The sequence below is a fragment of the Anabrus simplex genome, chromosome 7, assembly GCF_040414725.1.
Source record: "Anabrus simplex isolate iqAnaSimp1 chromosome 7, ASM4041472v1, whole genome shotgun sequence".
NCBI lineage: Eukaryota > Metazoa > Arthropoda > Insecta > Orthoptera > Tettigoniidae > Anabrus > Anabrus simplex.
The window spans coordinates 286,786,518-286,800,848 of NC_090271.1; the positions used below are offsets into that span (position 1 = coordinate 286,786,518).

At 37.6% G+C, this 14,331-nt stretch overlaps 1 protein-coding gene across 4 annotated transcripts in view; it reads right to left on the minus strand.

Annotated features, from left to right (window-relative positions):
• Positions 1 to 202: 202 nt before the first annotated feature.
• LOC136877569 (serine-rich adhesin for platelets) overlaps positions 203 to 14,331 on the minus strand; it is a 467,126-nt gene continuing 452,997 nt past the window's right edge. For all 4 annotated transcript variants that reach the window (XM_067151717.2, XM_067151719.2, XM_067151715.2 and 1 more), the window contains one exon: positions 203 to 1,110. In XM_067151717.2, coding sequence (XP_067007818.2) covers positions 734 to 1,110 — 377 coding nt within the window. In that variant the 3' untranslated portion in view covers positions 203 to 733. The remainder of the gene's footprint in view (positions 1,111 to 14,331) is intronic.

Here is a 14,331-nt window from a genome sequence, read left to right on the forward strand (position 1 = left end):
TTTACAAGTCACTGAAATATAAAAGTGAGGATCTTTCAGACTCAGAGCAATTTCAAGTACTGATCTGTAAGACTGCACATATGGGGTATGTGAGACACTTGTTAACATTAAACTTTGACGAGGAATGGGAAAAATTTAGTGAGAAGAGTTTGGAGAATAGGTATGAACTGATGGTTAAAATAACACATTCTATAATATTTAAATCCATTTATTCAGTAACTGACACAGAACTCCAAATATATTTGAACATGGTAATAAAACAGTGAAGGGTAAAGGAGTATTTACAGCAGTTTAAGCTACTGCTATGCAGCAATATAATGGTTCATGCATATTTACTCTTCACAGAGGTATTACCTGCAATAAATACTCTCAAATTTGATTATCAATCTCACAGTATATGCCTATACATAAATATATAGAAACTTGGCTAACAAATTAAGACGGATCAAAAACAACAATAAGACTATTACAAAGAAGGCTCTTGGGGCACATCTATCATTTCCATTAATTATACATCGGCCATAAAATATGTCTGTCACAATCACAATAATTATGATACAACAACATCAATAAGCAATACTAGAAATATATTCTAGCTATCTCATTAATATTTGTCCAGAGTTAAAGTTTCTTTGTACAAAAAACAAATGCAGATCTATATATACAAAACACAAGCTCAGCTTTGCTGTTATGTAGCACCTCATTATTATATACAATGTATAGTCATTTTATCCTACCGTAACACCTTCAATTGGCCTGTATTGGTCCCATATACAAATCCCTGGCCAGGTCCAGGAGCCCAACGAATACAATTTAGACTCATATACCCCTGCTCACGTCCTTGCTCTATGTCTCGCAAGTGACAAAGGCGACCACGAGCTCCACTGTTTCGCCCACGACCGTCCTTGCCTTGACCCAAGCGGGCACCTTCTAAACGAAAAATTTGAGCCATGGTGTGCCGGTCATTAGGAAGGAGAGCCACACGACGGGAGGCAAGACCTACCAACAAATGGCGGCTGGCCGGAGACAGGCTAACTGACACAGCACTCTGATCAAAGCTGGTTGTATATAAGCATTGGCCAAGTGACTCCCATTGTAAACTGTACACACCTAAAATGAAAAGAAGCAAGTCTCATTAATAATGTATTACAATAAAAGAAAGTCATTTTAAACAGTAAAGAGAAAGATGACTTGAAGTTTATTTCCTTTATTATGCGTGGTTTTGCTGTTGCCAGCAGCTTTTGGCATGCAAGTAAAAAAAGACTTGCATGTATAAAACTTCAATGGCATAGAAATTCAAACAATGCATGAATAATTTTGAAGTTGGCAGCATTCAATTTTCATTGCAGCAGTGATGACACATTGTGCCAGAGGAGATACCATTCACATGTGTAAATAGGAAGTTCTACATTCCTGACCAGTAGGTTAATGCGCTGCAGTTCCTTTTGTGTGAAGTGGCACGTTGTGGACTCAAAAGAAAATTAATTAAAATATGAATGCAAAGTCAAATTCAGAGAAAATGATAAAATTCCTGGAAACTTACAAACAATACAGTAGAATCTCAATAATTCAAAAACTCGCCTAATTCGAAGCAGCTCTCGTTTCCGGAAACATGAGGTACGGTTTTGCATGTTATTTAAATAGTTTAATTCGAAACACGGATATTTTGTAATTCGAACAATGTCGGTCCGAAACCAAAATTCAGACTTCTAATTCGAAACTGCCTTTACAGTTTGAAAAAAAAAAAAAAGTATTTTACAGAGTGATTTAAATTCAAAATTTCTCTGCGTCATGAACGAACGCGTCTTCCGGAACGTGAAGGGGATAAGGAACGCCACAATATCACGTAGCAGGCAGTGTGCGGAGAGGTAGAATCCATGAACACTGGCAATGCCGACAGTTGGCGGAAAAGCGTGGCTTATAGCCTATAATCATTTCGTATGCACCAAACAATATTGTCAATGATGTCCAATAACGGACCATTTATATTGGTATAATATTGTCAATGCCGATGAAACTGCATTGTTTGTTTGTTTTATTTTTTTAAATGCTGAAGCCAAACGGACTTATGGTTTTAAAGGAGAGAATTGCCAGCCGGGAAATGTACTGTGTTGCTATGCAGAGCACACGGAAGCGAGAGACTTCCTTCCCTGTCATAGGAAAGTTCGAAAAGGCACGATGCTTTAAGGGCGTCGGACACTTTCCATGCCAGTATAAGGCATCTAAAAATGCAGATAGTACAGTAATCCAAAAAATAAAGCATTTGCACAGGAGAGCCAGCATAATTTTTCCTCGTCTTTGAATTCGTGTTTTTCTTCTTTTTGTTGCGTGAGGTTATGTTTGTCATTGTTTTATACAAGTGCATTATTTGGATAATGTAAATGCACCTTGTTGAATAAATTTCTGAAATATTGTTTTCCATGGCATTTGAAAAGTTTAAACTGAGAATCAAGGTGTTTGCATGCATTAATGGGTCTTAGAAGTGCCATGGCGGGAAATCGTACAAGTATAGTCACTGTACTGTTGTAATGTGGACGGAAGCGAGAAACGTTCTCCCCATGTCAGAGGAAAGTTCGATAAGCCGCGATCTCTTAAGGGCATCGGGTACTTTCTGTGCAAGCAAAAGGCATCTAAAATGCATACAGTACAGTAATCTAATAAATAAAGCACTTGCACAGGGCAGCCAGTATAGATTTCTCCTCGTCTTTGAATCATGTTTTCTTTCTTTTGATTTCATTGCGTGAGGTTATGTTTGCCGGTGAGTTATTCAAGTGCATCATTTGAATACTGTAAATGCACCTTGTTGGATACATTTTGGAAATAGTTTTTTTTCCATGGCATTTGAAAGCTTTAAACTGTGAATCAAGGTTAACTGCATGCAGTAACGGGTCTTTAGAATATATTGTGACGCCGCAAGGGTTGGCATTTCTGAAGTACGTGTTCGCGGTTAATTCAAAATCACGTAATTCGAAGTCTGATTTTTGCGTCCCAACGACTTCAAATTAATGAGATTTTACTGTATCCCTGTTTGTGGGATTGCACTGTAGTCTTTATAAGAACAGATGTGAATTCTGCTTTTGCACAACTGGTGTCATACGTTCTAATGTAAGAAATTGACGTTTGTCAATTCATACCATAAATGATTTTACTAGGAGAGCCAGCATGGCGAGGTTATTCCATTTAGTATATAAGATGTAGGATGCAAGATAAGAACCATCCAATTATAGGCAGAAAGTTATTATACCTATTCCCAAAAAAAGGAGGCTTTGACAAGCGTGAAAACTACACCACCATTAGTTCAGTATCTCACACTTACAAAATTTCAACATGAATTATTTACAAAAGAATGGAAAGATAATTTGAAGCTGAGCTGGGAGATCAGTTTGGCTTTAAAGGAAACGTAGGAATCACGTGAAGCAATCCTGACTTAACGTCTGATCTTAGAGGATCGAATTAAGAAGGACAAGCTCATGTACATGGCATTCATAGTCATACAAAAGGCATTCAATAATGTTAATTGGCCCAAACTACAGTACTTGAGATTATGAAAGTGATTGGAATCAGATACTGATGAAGAATTATCTACAATCTGTATAAAAATAAGTCTGCAGTGATAAAAACTGAGGGCTGTGAAAAATAAGTAGCAATCCAGAAAAGAGTGAGGCAAGAATGTACTTTGTCCCCTCTTCTTTTCAATGTTTACACAGAACAGGCGGTAAAGAAAATCAGTGGAATTTGGAAAGGGAATCACAATCCCAGGAGAGGAAATTAAAACTCTGAGATTTGCCAATGATACTGTTATCTTATCTGAGACTGGAGACGATCTGGAGAAAATGGTAAATAGAATGCACACAGTCTTGGAGAAGGAGTACAAGATGAAATTAAATAAATCCAAAACAAAAGTAATGGAGTGCAGACAAACAAAGTCAGGTAATGATTATGAAATTAAGTCAACCCTTCGCGGACGGAAGCGTTTTAAGTCTGTATGCGGATTGAAAATATGACAATTAAAACTCATCCAGAATTATCGAACACTAGCTATAATTAAGAATGCCGGCCCTGTGGTGTAGGGGTAGCGTACCTGCCTCTTACACGGAGGCCCGGGGTTCGATTCCCGGCCAGGTCAGGGATTTTTACCTGAATCTGGGGGCTGGTTCGAGGTGCACTCAGCCTACGTGATTACAATTGAGGAGCTATCTGACGGTGAGATGGCGGCCCCGGTCTAGAAACCCAAGAATAACAGCTGAGAGGATTTGTGGTGCAGGTCTTCGGGCTAAGCAGCGGTCGCTTGGTTAGCTATAATTAAGAGATAATTTCATAGTGTTCTGTATTGAAGTGAGTTCACTTTGAAGTTAAAAGAAGATATGAAATGGTTCAACCTTTCAATACTATTAAAATAAGAAATGTAAGTTTACATTCCTGTTTAGTTAAAATTGGTACTGGTTTCGACCAGTATTCTTGGTCATCATCAGCCGATCACAAGTAAGTGTAAAACAATGCACAGATAAATGAAATGCGAAGTTAAAATAATTCTGTTAGTTGCTTTTAGTGAAGCACTAAAATCTTCAGGGAGCACTGTGCATTGAAGTTTAGTCAATCACAAATAAGAAGCACAGGTAAAAAATGTGAAGTTAAGATGAAACCGTTAGATGCAGTTAACAAATCACTGTAACACACCATACCATATTAGTTCCAAAAATGAAATTTGATCTACAATTTCTTTATGATTTTTGGAACTATCGACACGCAATGCTGATCCTTAAAATTATACTGTATATCTTGAACTGAAGCTGTAAAATACGTATTTAATTTTAGACTACTTCTTAGCACTGAAAACTCAACAAACAACGCTTCATAGTGTGTTACAGTACTTCGTTAACTGCATCTGACGGTTTCATCTTAACTTCACATTTTTTACCTGTGCTTCTTATTTGTGATTGACTAAACTTCAACGCACAGTGCTCCCTGAAGATTTTAGTGTTTCACTAAAAGCAACTAACAGAATTATTTTAACTTTGCACTTTATTTATCTGTGTATTGTTTTACACTAATCTTACTTGTGATCAGCTGATGATGACCAAGAATACTGGTTGAAACCAGTACCAATTTTAATTAAATAGGAATGTAAACTTACATTTCTTATTTTAATAGTATTGAAAGGTGGAACCATTTCATATCTTCTTTTAACTTAATAGTCACTAGCTATAAACATGCATATGTATGTAATATTTTTACTTAACTTGAATACTGTATATACTCCATCACAAAGATCAGTAGGATATTATAGAATTTTCTCGCGGCAGGACGTTAGCGCAAAAATGGCATAAGAGTCGTTCCACAAATAAGTTAAGCTGATCAAAGCCCTTATATCATATAGTGTTGGAGATGACAAGTCTTTGATTCAAGTTCCACTAGTTGCAAATCGAGGATTGTGGTGACGTTTGGTAAATTCTCAGAGGCTTGCAGACTGAACGCTGAAAGGCATAACAGTCTATAATGATAATGTATGATAATGTATGTAATGTATGTATGTATTTGCTTTCCTGAATTACTGTTTCCGGGTGAATTATGTCAAAATTCCAGTATCAAAAAATAGTAAAAAGTATTCTGTAGGCTTGGGTGCCATGTCAAAATATGAATGTAAAATTGGTCCTTGATTAACACAGCCCGCCTCTGTGGTGTAGTGGTTAGTGTGATTGGCTGCCACACCTGGTTGCCCAGGTTCGATTCCCGGCTCTGCCACGAAAATTTGAAAAGTGGTACGAGAGCTGGAACAGGGTCCACTCAGCCTCAGGAGGTCATCTTAGTAGAGAGGGGGGCAGGTTTCGAATCCCTCCTGAGCCATCCTCATAGTGGTTTCCCACTTCTCCTCCAGGCAAATGCCAGGATAGTACCTAACTTAAGGCCATGGCCGCTTCCTCCTTCCCTCTTCGTTGTCTATCCATTCCAATCTTCCAATCCCCCTACAAGGCCCCTGTTCAGCATAGCAGGTGAGGCCACCTGAGTGAGGTACTGGTCCTCCTCCCCAGTTTTATCCCTTGACCCAAATTCTCATGTTCCAGGACACTGCCCTTGAGGCAGTAGAGGAGGGATCCCTCACCGAGTCCGAGGGAAAAACTAAACCTGGAGGGTAAACAGATTAAGAAAGAAAGATTAATATTATACATTGGAATGGTACTTGAAGGTACCGGGTCTAAGTTACTCAGTCAGACCTTTTGTCAGTCGTTTCGTTCTCCGGGGCATGAAACACTCTTGCACTTAGAGGACTCACTAATTGAATTTACATCTTGGAGTCTTCAAATTAAAAATCACTTTCATCTACATCTGTAGAGTACAAAATTGAAGCAATCTATTGCTCACTGACTCTCTTCTTACTAACCATGTCACAAAATAGCTATATAAATGACAAAAAGCCAGTCTCAAAACTCGCAACACACACTTGACTGAACACGATAACCTCTCACAGCTTATAAAAGGCTAACAAGGAGATAACAAACTCTATTTGAAGATTCCACTTTAAGCCAGACAACAGTTTACTGCCATCTGTTGAGAGTTTTTTTATTACTACATCTGCCGGTGGTGCTGGATCTCTGACCATTTAATATATTAAATTGCGCTCGCAGGCAACCTATTATGGGATTTAAAATATTAAATTTCGCCTTCTAAGAGTTAAAGGAAGTAGATGAATACTGTTACTTGGGTAGTAGGAATAATTACTAATGATGGCATAAGTAAGGAGGGTATGAAATGCAGGCTAGCAAGGTCTTTCTTAACCACTTAATTGAGCATTAATTGTCCACGTGTTGCATATGTTTTTTAAAAACTTCAGATAATTTTTCATCATGAAGAAAATATTCAAATATTGTCAATGGTTCTGGATTATCCCCAAAGTTAGCATGATTCCACTACTTCCAGTAAAATCAAATCTGTTGCACGGCCCTTCAAACGTAATCCAGTCAGTTTGAACGTCTTCCATTTCTTCACATTCGTGTCTGTCATCGTGGAATTCATCACTCGATTTGGAAGGATAACTGTCACTTTCATTATTTGCTCAGTACCATTGCTGAATTACTTTGTTTACAGTCGGGGGGTTTTAGTGCAGAAACCATATTGCTTTGACTGCTGATCACACAGAAAATGTGTGTGCTTGGCCACATGAATTCTATATGGAATAAAATGTAGTACTTTGTTGCAAAATGAGGCCAATATATCAGAGGTACCTGTCCACTTCTGACGCTTATAAGCAGTTCACACAACTTGTGAATAATAACCTTGATGCTTATAAGCGGTTGACGCAGGGAAGGGATTAAGGAAACAAAATTAGCTCACTTTGAACCTTGATATAGGAATTAGAAATATGTTTTTGAAGGCTTTTGTCTGGAGTGTGGATTTGTATAGAAGTGAAACGTGGACAATAATTAGCTCAGAAAGAGAGAGTAGAAGCTTTTAAAATGTAGCATTACAGAAGAATGCTGAAGGTAAGATGGGCAGATTAAATCACGAATGATAAGATACTGAAATGAATTTGCGAGAGGAGAATAATTCAGCTAAATCTGAACAGAAGAAGAAATAGATCAATAAGACACAGTTCGTTTTTGAGGGGAGTGTAGGTGGTAAGAACAGCAGGGGTAGACAAAGGTATGGATATGAAAAACAGATTACAGTAGATGTATGATGCATTAGTTACGTAGAATAGAAGGGGTCAGCACAGGATAGGGTTGCATGGAGGTTTGCTTCAAAACAGTCTATGGACTGATGACTCACACAACATTTTCTTTTGTACCATAAATGATTTTTGCAGCATTCAGGAACTTCTCTTGAAATTTTTTGAATAAGTTTTCCAGATCTACCTAAATCATCCCTTCGTGCAATTTACTTTTTCAACATATGGCCTTTTATTTTTAATGACATTTTTGTTTTTTTCAGATCATTAATCATGATCTGTTAACAGCCTTGTAACTACTTGAGAAGCGTCATGGCAAGATCAACTTTACTCAACATCCTCGAATACCATTGTGAATAAACCTTCACTGGCTAAATGACACTGGCGAGGCATGCGTGTAAACATGTTCTAGTGAGCTAGTAGGACTAATATATAAGTAATAATAATAATAACAACGTAAACGTTTCCACCTTTTCAATACTAAAATATATTCACAAAATATAAATTACACGGTACTAGTTTCGACCCATCTAGGGGTCATCATCAGCCGTATTGGAGCAAAGATTACTTTTGGCGAAATCCTAAGAAAATGTTATTTCGCCAAAAGTAATCTTTGCTCCAATACGGCTGATGATGACCCCTAGATGGGTCGAAACTAGTACCGTGTAATTTATAATTTTGTGAATATATTTTAGTATTGAAAAGGTGGAAACGTTTACGTTGTTATTATTATTACTTATATATTATTCTCAGTTCAATACGGACCAAAAACATGAAATTCATAACCATTAAAGCTAGTAGGACTGGCGAATAAAATAATGACGGTATTATTATTTATTTGTGTCAGAGGTACCAATATATAAGAAATCAATTCAAATACAGTTCAAAAAATTAAATAATAAAAATTTGAAGTATGTTAATCACTCAAAATGAAAGACATATGAACAAATTAATTGTAAAAAATAAAAAAAAGGAGAAAGGAAGTATTACATGAAAATATCTACACTATATATACATTATTTACACAAGTTGTGACCAGTATTTGGCTACATTGATGGCATTGTTTCCAGCCAGTACCAAGATCAATAATGACGGTGGATCCATGCAAATGAAAAACCGTTAGTTATTTTGATAAACATATGTACAATATAACCAACATTTTAAAGAAATATAATTTTAATGTTTCAATCCGAACAAGAAATAAAAACCAACATAAAATTTATGATGATTTCTCCGACAAAAAAACAGATAAATTTAAATAAACAGGAATGTATAAACTTCAATGTAGTTCTAGCTACATTGTTCAAACATGCAACAATTTAAAAACATAAATCAAATATACTGTAATAAATATTCAGCTTTTGACAGAATACATGAACGACAGTGGGCATTCCCTTACCAATACTGACAATCTATCTATCCTTCACACAATAGATAATGGACACAAAACAGACCTTTATGAAAAACCAAACTAAATCAAACCCCACAGTGCTCTAGCCCTGATGGTCTTGGCCTACCAAACAACTGCTTTACAGCCTGACAGACTACAGATTATGAGGTGATGTGTGATCAGTGCAACAAATCCTCTCAGCTGTTATTCTTAGCTTTCTGAAGTGCGGCCTCTCTTCAACCATTAAATACTGTTGTCGTATAGGTTCAATGGATCTTGAAACAGCCTTCTGATTCAGGGAAAAATCCCTGACCTGGCTGGGACCTTTGAGAACGAGGCAAGCAGGCTACCCCTAGACCGCACAGCTGGCACACATAGCATAATAGCATGATTAAACTATACAACTAATTCAACTTAATGACGACATTTTTTTTCACGTCACAACTAAAGTTAAAGCAAACATGGATTATATTAGTATTTTATTATAAATTTTTCCTCTACCTAAAGGCTACCTGACGACAAAGAATACACAATAAAGTGAATAGTGATTAAAAAAGGAACAGTTTGTAAAGAACTTGAAAAAATTAAAAACAATTGTGAAATTAGATCTACAATTTTAAACAATTCTAAAAAACAAGTTAGCAAATTTAAAAGCTGTAATAATATTTAAAACGTCATTAACAACTTGAGAATTAACTCCCACAAAACGTAAAATATGATTCAGACTTGATGCCACTCGATCTTTTTCTGATGATTAGAGATGATGTCTCAAAATGAGGATAGGACACCTGAGAGTTTTAGCCCTCAGTCCTTGGCACCAATCATAAGACCCTTCACCTGAATATCCTCTAGCTGCTAGTCTGTGTAATATGGCACGGAATTTCCTTTTCGTCGTCAACTTCGGCTGGTTGAGTTAGAAGTGACTATTCTCATTTTGGTTCCGTATTGAAGTTGACGTATGTCTCAAGTATTATTACAATATTATAAGTCCACCTGATTGTATTGTATTGAACAGGTGGACTTATAATATTGTAATAATACTTGAGACATGGTTGAGTTAGATCCGACTTGTATCTTATTGCCGGGTCTAGAATAGAGTCAGCTTTTCTCTTAATGACGATCATATCAATTCTCCTTGTGCTGCCATTTGTTGCAAAGACCATCAACCTCCTCGTGTACTTGAAAGTCCTTACCTTGAAGGAAATGTGCAATAGATGACCTGATGGTGTGGTGGTGGGCGTTTCTAAGAGTTTCAATAATAATATAAGAGAATTTATTGGACTCCAACCAGACGTCTGGTAAAAGAGGTGCTTTGATATGACTGATGATGCCCCACACGGAGGGCGAAACATGTCTCCATTTTAACGATGTTTAACTAAAAATGTTAACATCCTGTAATGTATTGAATAGGATAAAGATAGTGCTGCAAGATCTTTTATCTTGTAGATGGCCCTTATCGCTGCCGCAGTTCTTTCTTCTGTGTGGTAACTAAAGGAAAGTCCTGTGGTTTGAAGAGTTATTCCTAAGTACTTAAATTTGCTGACTGTTGTTAGATCGTTGTTACAGAGAGTAAGAGTGTCTTTTGTAGAAGGTCTCCCTCCTTTTCTGAAGGTCGTTTGGACCGTCTTCTGAAGGTTGATCGTGTGAGCTGATTTTCGTTAATTCACTTTTCTAACTGTAATAAGGAGGCTTGTAAGCTGACTTTGTTTGATGACCCTAGTACCATGTCATCTGCATAGAGAATAACTGTTGTGTCGGGTGAAGATTTTACTATATTCGTAATGTCGGCAGTGGTGATCGGGTCACCCTGCAGTACTCCATTTGTTTGTCTGATCGGGTCTGAAGTGTCGACTCCATCTTCTATCTCTATGTAGTTCACTATCAAGATGTTATTTAGCAACTTAATAAGTGGATGAGCTTCGCTGATCATGTTTTTGATCTTCGTTAGAACTGCTCGATTTACTGAGTCCAAAGCCTTTGTGAAATCCACGAAAACTGCATAGTACTTTCCTTTGGGTAATCTTGATGCTTTTTCTATATCCTGTAACAGATATTTTACAGCATGAATTGTGCTTCTTGCAAGAGACTATCCTCATTTTTTCGTACTGAAAGTCCATTAAAGGAGAACAATAAAACTTTGATTTCCACCTATTCAATACATTGAAAGTAATTATAAAATTAGGATCTAATCCTTATTTTATTGCTTAATTGTTAAAACATAGGACATGTTTCGTTCATATTTTGAACACCTTCAGCTATAAATATTCTTACAAGGTAAAACCGGTAACATCATTCTTACACTTATGGTTTGCCGTTAACAAACTTATCCACAATAAACTTTAAAAAACCTCTTAAATATAAAGCGTTTATATATTACGTAGTCTTACTAAAAACAATATGACTATTTGTTGAGTTTGAAACTTTAAAACCTTATTCTAATATTTAAAATACAATGCCATTAGTTAGTCTCTGTATAAATACATTTACAATCTGTTAAAATTGCTGAATGTTTTAAAATTATTTGTTGAAATACACATTACAACATTTTGTTACAATTGGCGTGAGCTTTTCCACACGTTGTACCATATGGAAACGAAATCTTAATACACTCTCAAAACAGCTGAGTTTAGGCATGAATATTATTCATTTTGTCCGTAAAATGACAAAAATCATGCACACTGTTAATTATAGGTTATGAATTTTGTAGCAGGTAGCAGGTAGGGACCCTCTTCGGAGGCAGCCCTACCCAGGGAGTGGCGCCCCTGCCTATGTGAGTCCCAGAGCACACTGACCCGGTGTGTAACATTTGGTATGGGTCCCAGCTCAGGGTTACGAGTGAAGACCTCAATGGCATCTACGGCGGAGAAGGTGGACTTCGGTACGGCGGAGATGGCGAAAGGGGCAAACCCGTAGCGTCTGTACTCCAGAGGAGCGGCTACGAAAGGCGTCTGTCTCCATGTTAGGGGCGGCCTAATTTTGAACCTGGCAGTAGGTATAAAATGCCTTTGGGTGTGGCGAGCCCATCGCAACAATAGCCTATATGGACAAAGCAGATATGGTGCCTCGGAAAAGGTTAGGGCGTCCCCTGCTAAAAGCGACGCGCAGCTCTTCAGGTGCTGGGGGAACTGTAAAAAATGGGCAACCAGCACCAAACTACATCAAAATTGCAACAATTAATGTACTGACACTGACGGGAAAGACAGAAGAACTGGTTGACTTCATGATAGAAAAAGATATAGCCATACTTGGACTGTGCGAGACCAAGAAGAGGGGTACAGGGGAGATCCCTCTGAGAGAAGGATACAGGCTGTATTACAGCGGAGGACCTGAAGCAAAAAATGGAGTGGCCATCATACTTAGAAGAGAAATCCAAGAATATCTGGAATGTACAAAGTACGTCAGCGATAGGATGATGATGATGAGACTCCAGTTTGAAAATGGCGTGAAAGATCTATTTCAGTTGTATGCCCCACAAACTGATTGCATAGATGAACATCTAGAGGACTTCTTAGAGGAAGTGGAGAGACAGATAGAAGATAAGGAAGTACTATTGATGGGAGATCTAAATGCACAAGTTGGAATGGAAAGACAAGGAAAGGAAGATGTTGTAGGGCCCTTTGAATATAGAAATGTAAATCCAGAAGGCGAGTTGTTGGTGGATTTTTGCATGAGGAATCAAATGATTGTTGGAAACACCTGGTTTAGGAAGAAGAACAGTCAGAAGATTACAAGGTATGGCTGGGGAGACAGTCGGACAAAGACCATGATTGATTATATAATCATAGAGAAAGAACACCGGAAGAACCTTGTAGATGTAACAGCCATGCCTGAAGAAGCCTTTGGTGGAGATCATAGAGTTGTGATAGGAAAATTGAAAGTTGGAAAGATTGAAAAACCCCAATTAAGAAGAGAGAAAAGAATTAAAGTATGGAAGTTGAAGGAGAAAAGCATACAAGAAGAATTTCAAAGGGAAATAATACCCTTGGTACCCAGGACAGAGTTGGGGAATGTTGAAGAGGAATGGAAAAGATTTAAGGAAGCACTGGTTGGATGTGCAGAAAAGGTGTGTGGTAGAACATCAGGAAATGTGAAAGACAAAGAAACACACTGGTGGAATGATAGGGTAAAGATTAAAGTGAAGGAAAAGAAAATGGCATGGAAAGCATGGAAAACATCTAAGACTGAAGAAAGTAGAAGAAAATATGTGGAGGCAAAGAATTTGGCCAAGAAAGTAGTGGAGGACGAAAAGAGGAAAAGCTGGGCCTTATTCTCACAGACATTGAGAGATGATACGCAGGGCAGCAAGAAATTACTGTATGGTATCTTAAGAAACAAAAAGAGAGATCAAGTAAACACCAGATTTGTGAAGGATGAAGGTGGGATAATTTTAACAAAGGCAGAAGAAATAAGAAATAGATGGAGAGAATATTTTCAGAAGCTGCTGAACATAAGAACGGATGACAGTCATTCAATGGATGACCAGGAAAGGCAATTAGTTGACGAAGAAATGGATAAAGAAATTACAATGAATGAAATTGAAATGGCAGTAAGAAAGATGAAGAATGGAAAAACTGCTGGAATAGATGAAATTTCAGTGGAGATGATAAAGGCAGCTGGAGCTGTAGGCCTGCAGTGGACATATCGGGTTCTCAGGAATGTCTGGGAGAATAAGGAGGTCCCTGAGGATTGGCAAAAAGGAATAATCATCCCAATTTTCAAGAAAGGTGATAAGAAAGTTTGGAAGAACTACAGGGAAATTACTCTAATATCCCATGTTGCTAAGATAATAGAAAGGATACTGGAAAGTAGAATAAGGTTGAGGGTTGAGAAGCAGATACAGGAAAATCAGTTTGGTTTCAGAAGTGGAAGGTCAACAGTAGAGCCCATTTTCATTATGAGACAACTAATGGAAAAGCATTGGGAGTACGGGAATGATATGGTGATGACATTCATTGATATTGAAAAGGCATATGACAGTGTCCCCAGGACAAAAGTTTGGGACAGTCTGGTGCAAAAAGGAATTGGACAGGGATTAATAAAAATGATCATGGCATTGTATAAGGAATGTTGTAGTTGTGTGCAAACACAAGTTGGCAGGACAAGTTGGTTCAAAATCACTAGCGGGCTGAGACAGGGAAGTGTTCTATCACCAATCCTGTTTACAATAGTAATGGATGACATCATGAGAACGGCAAAAGCAGCATATGGAGGAAGAGAAATGAACATGATGTTATTTGCAGATGATATTGTGATTTGGGGAGAAGACGACAGGAAGGTT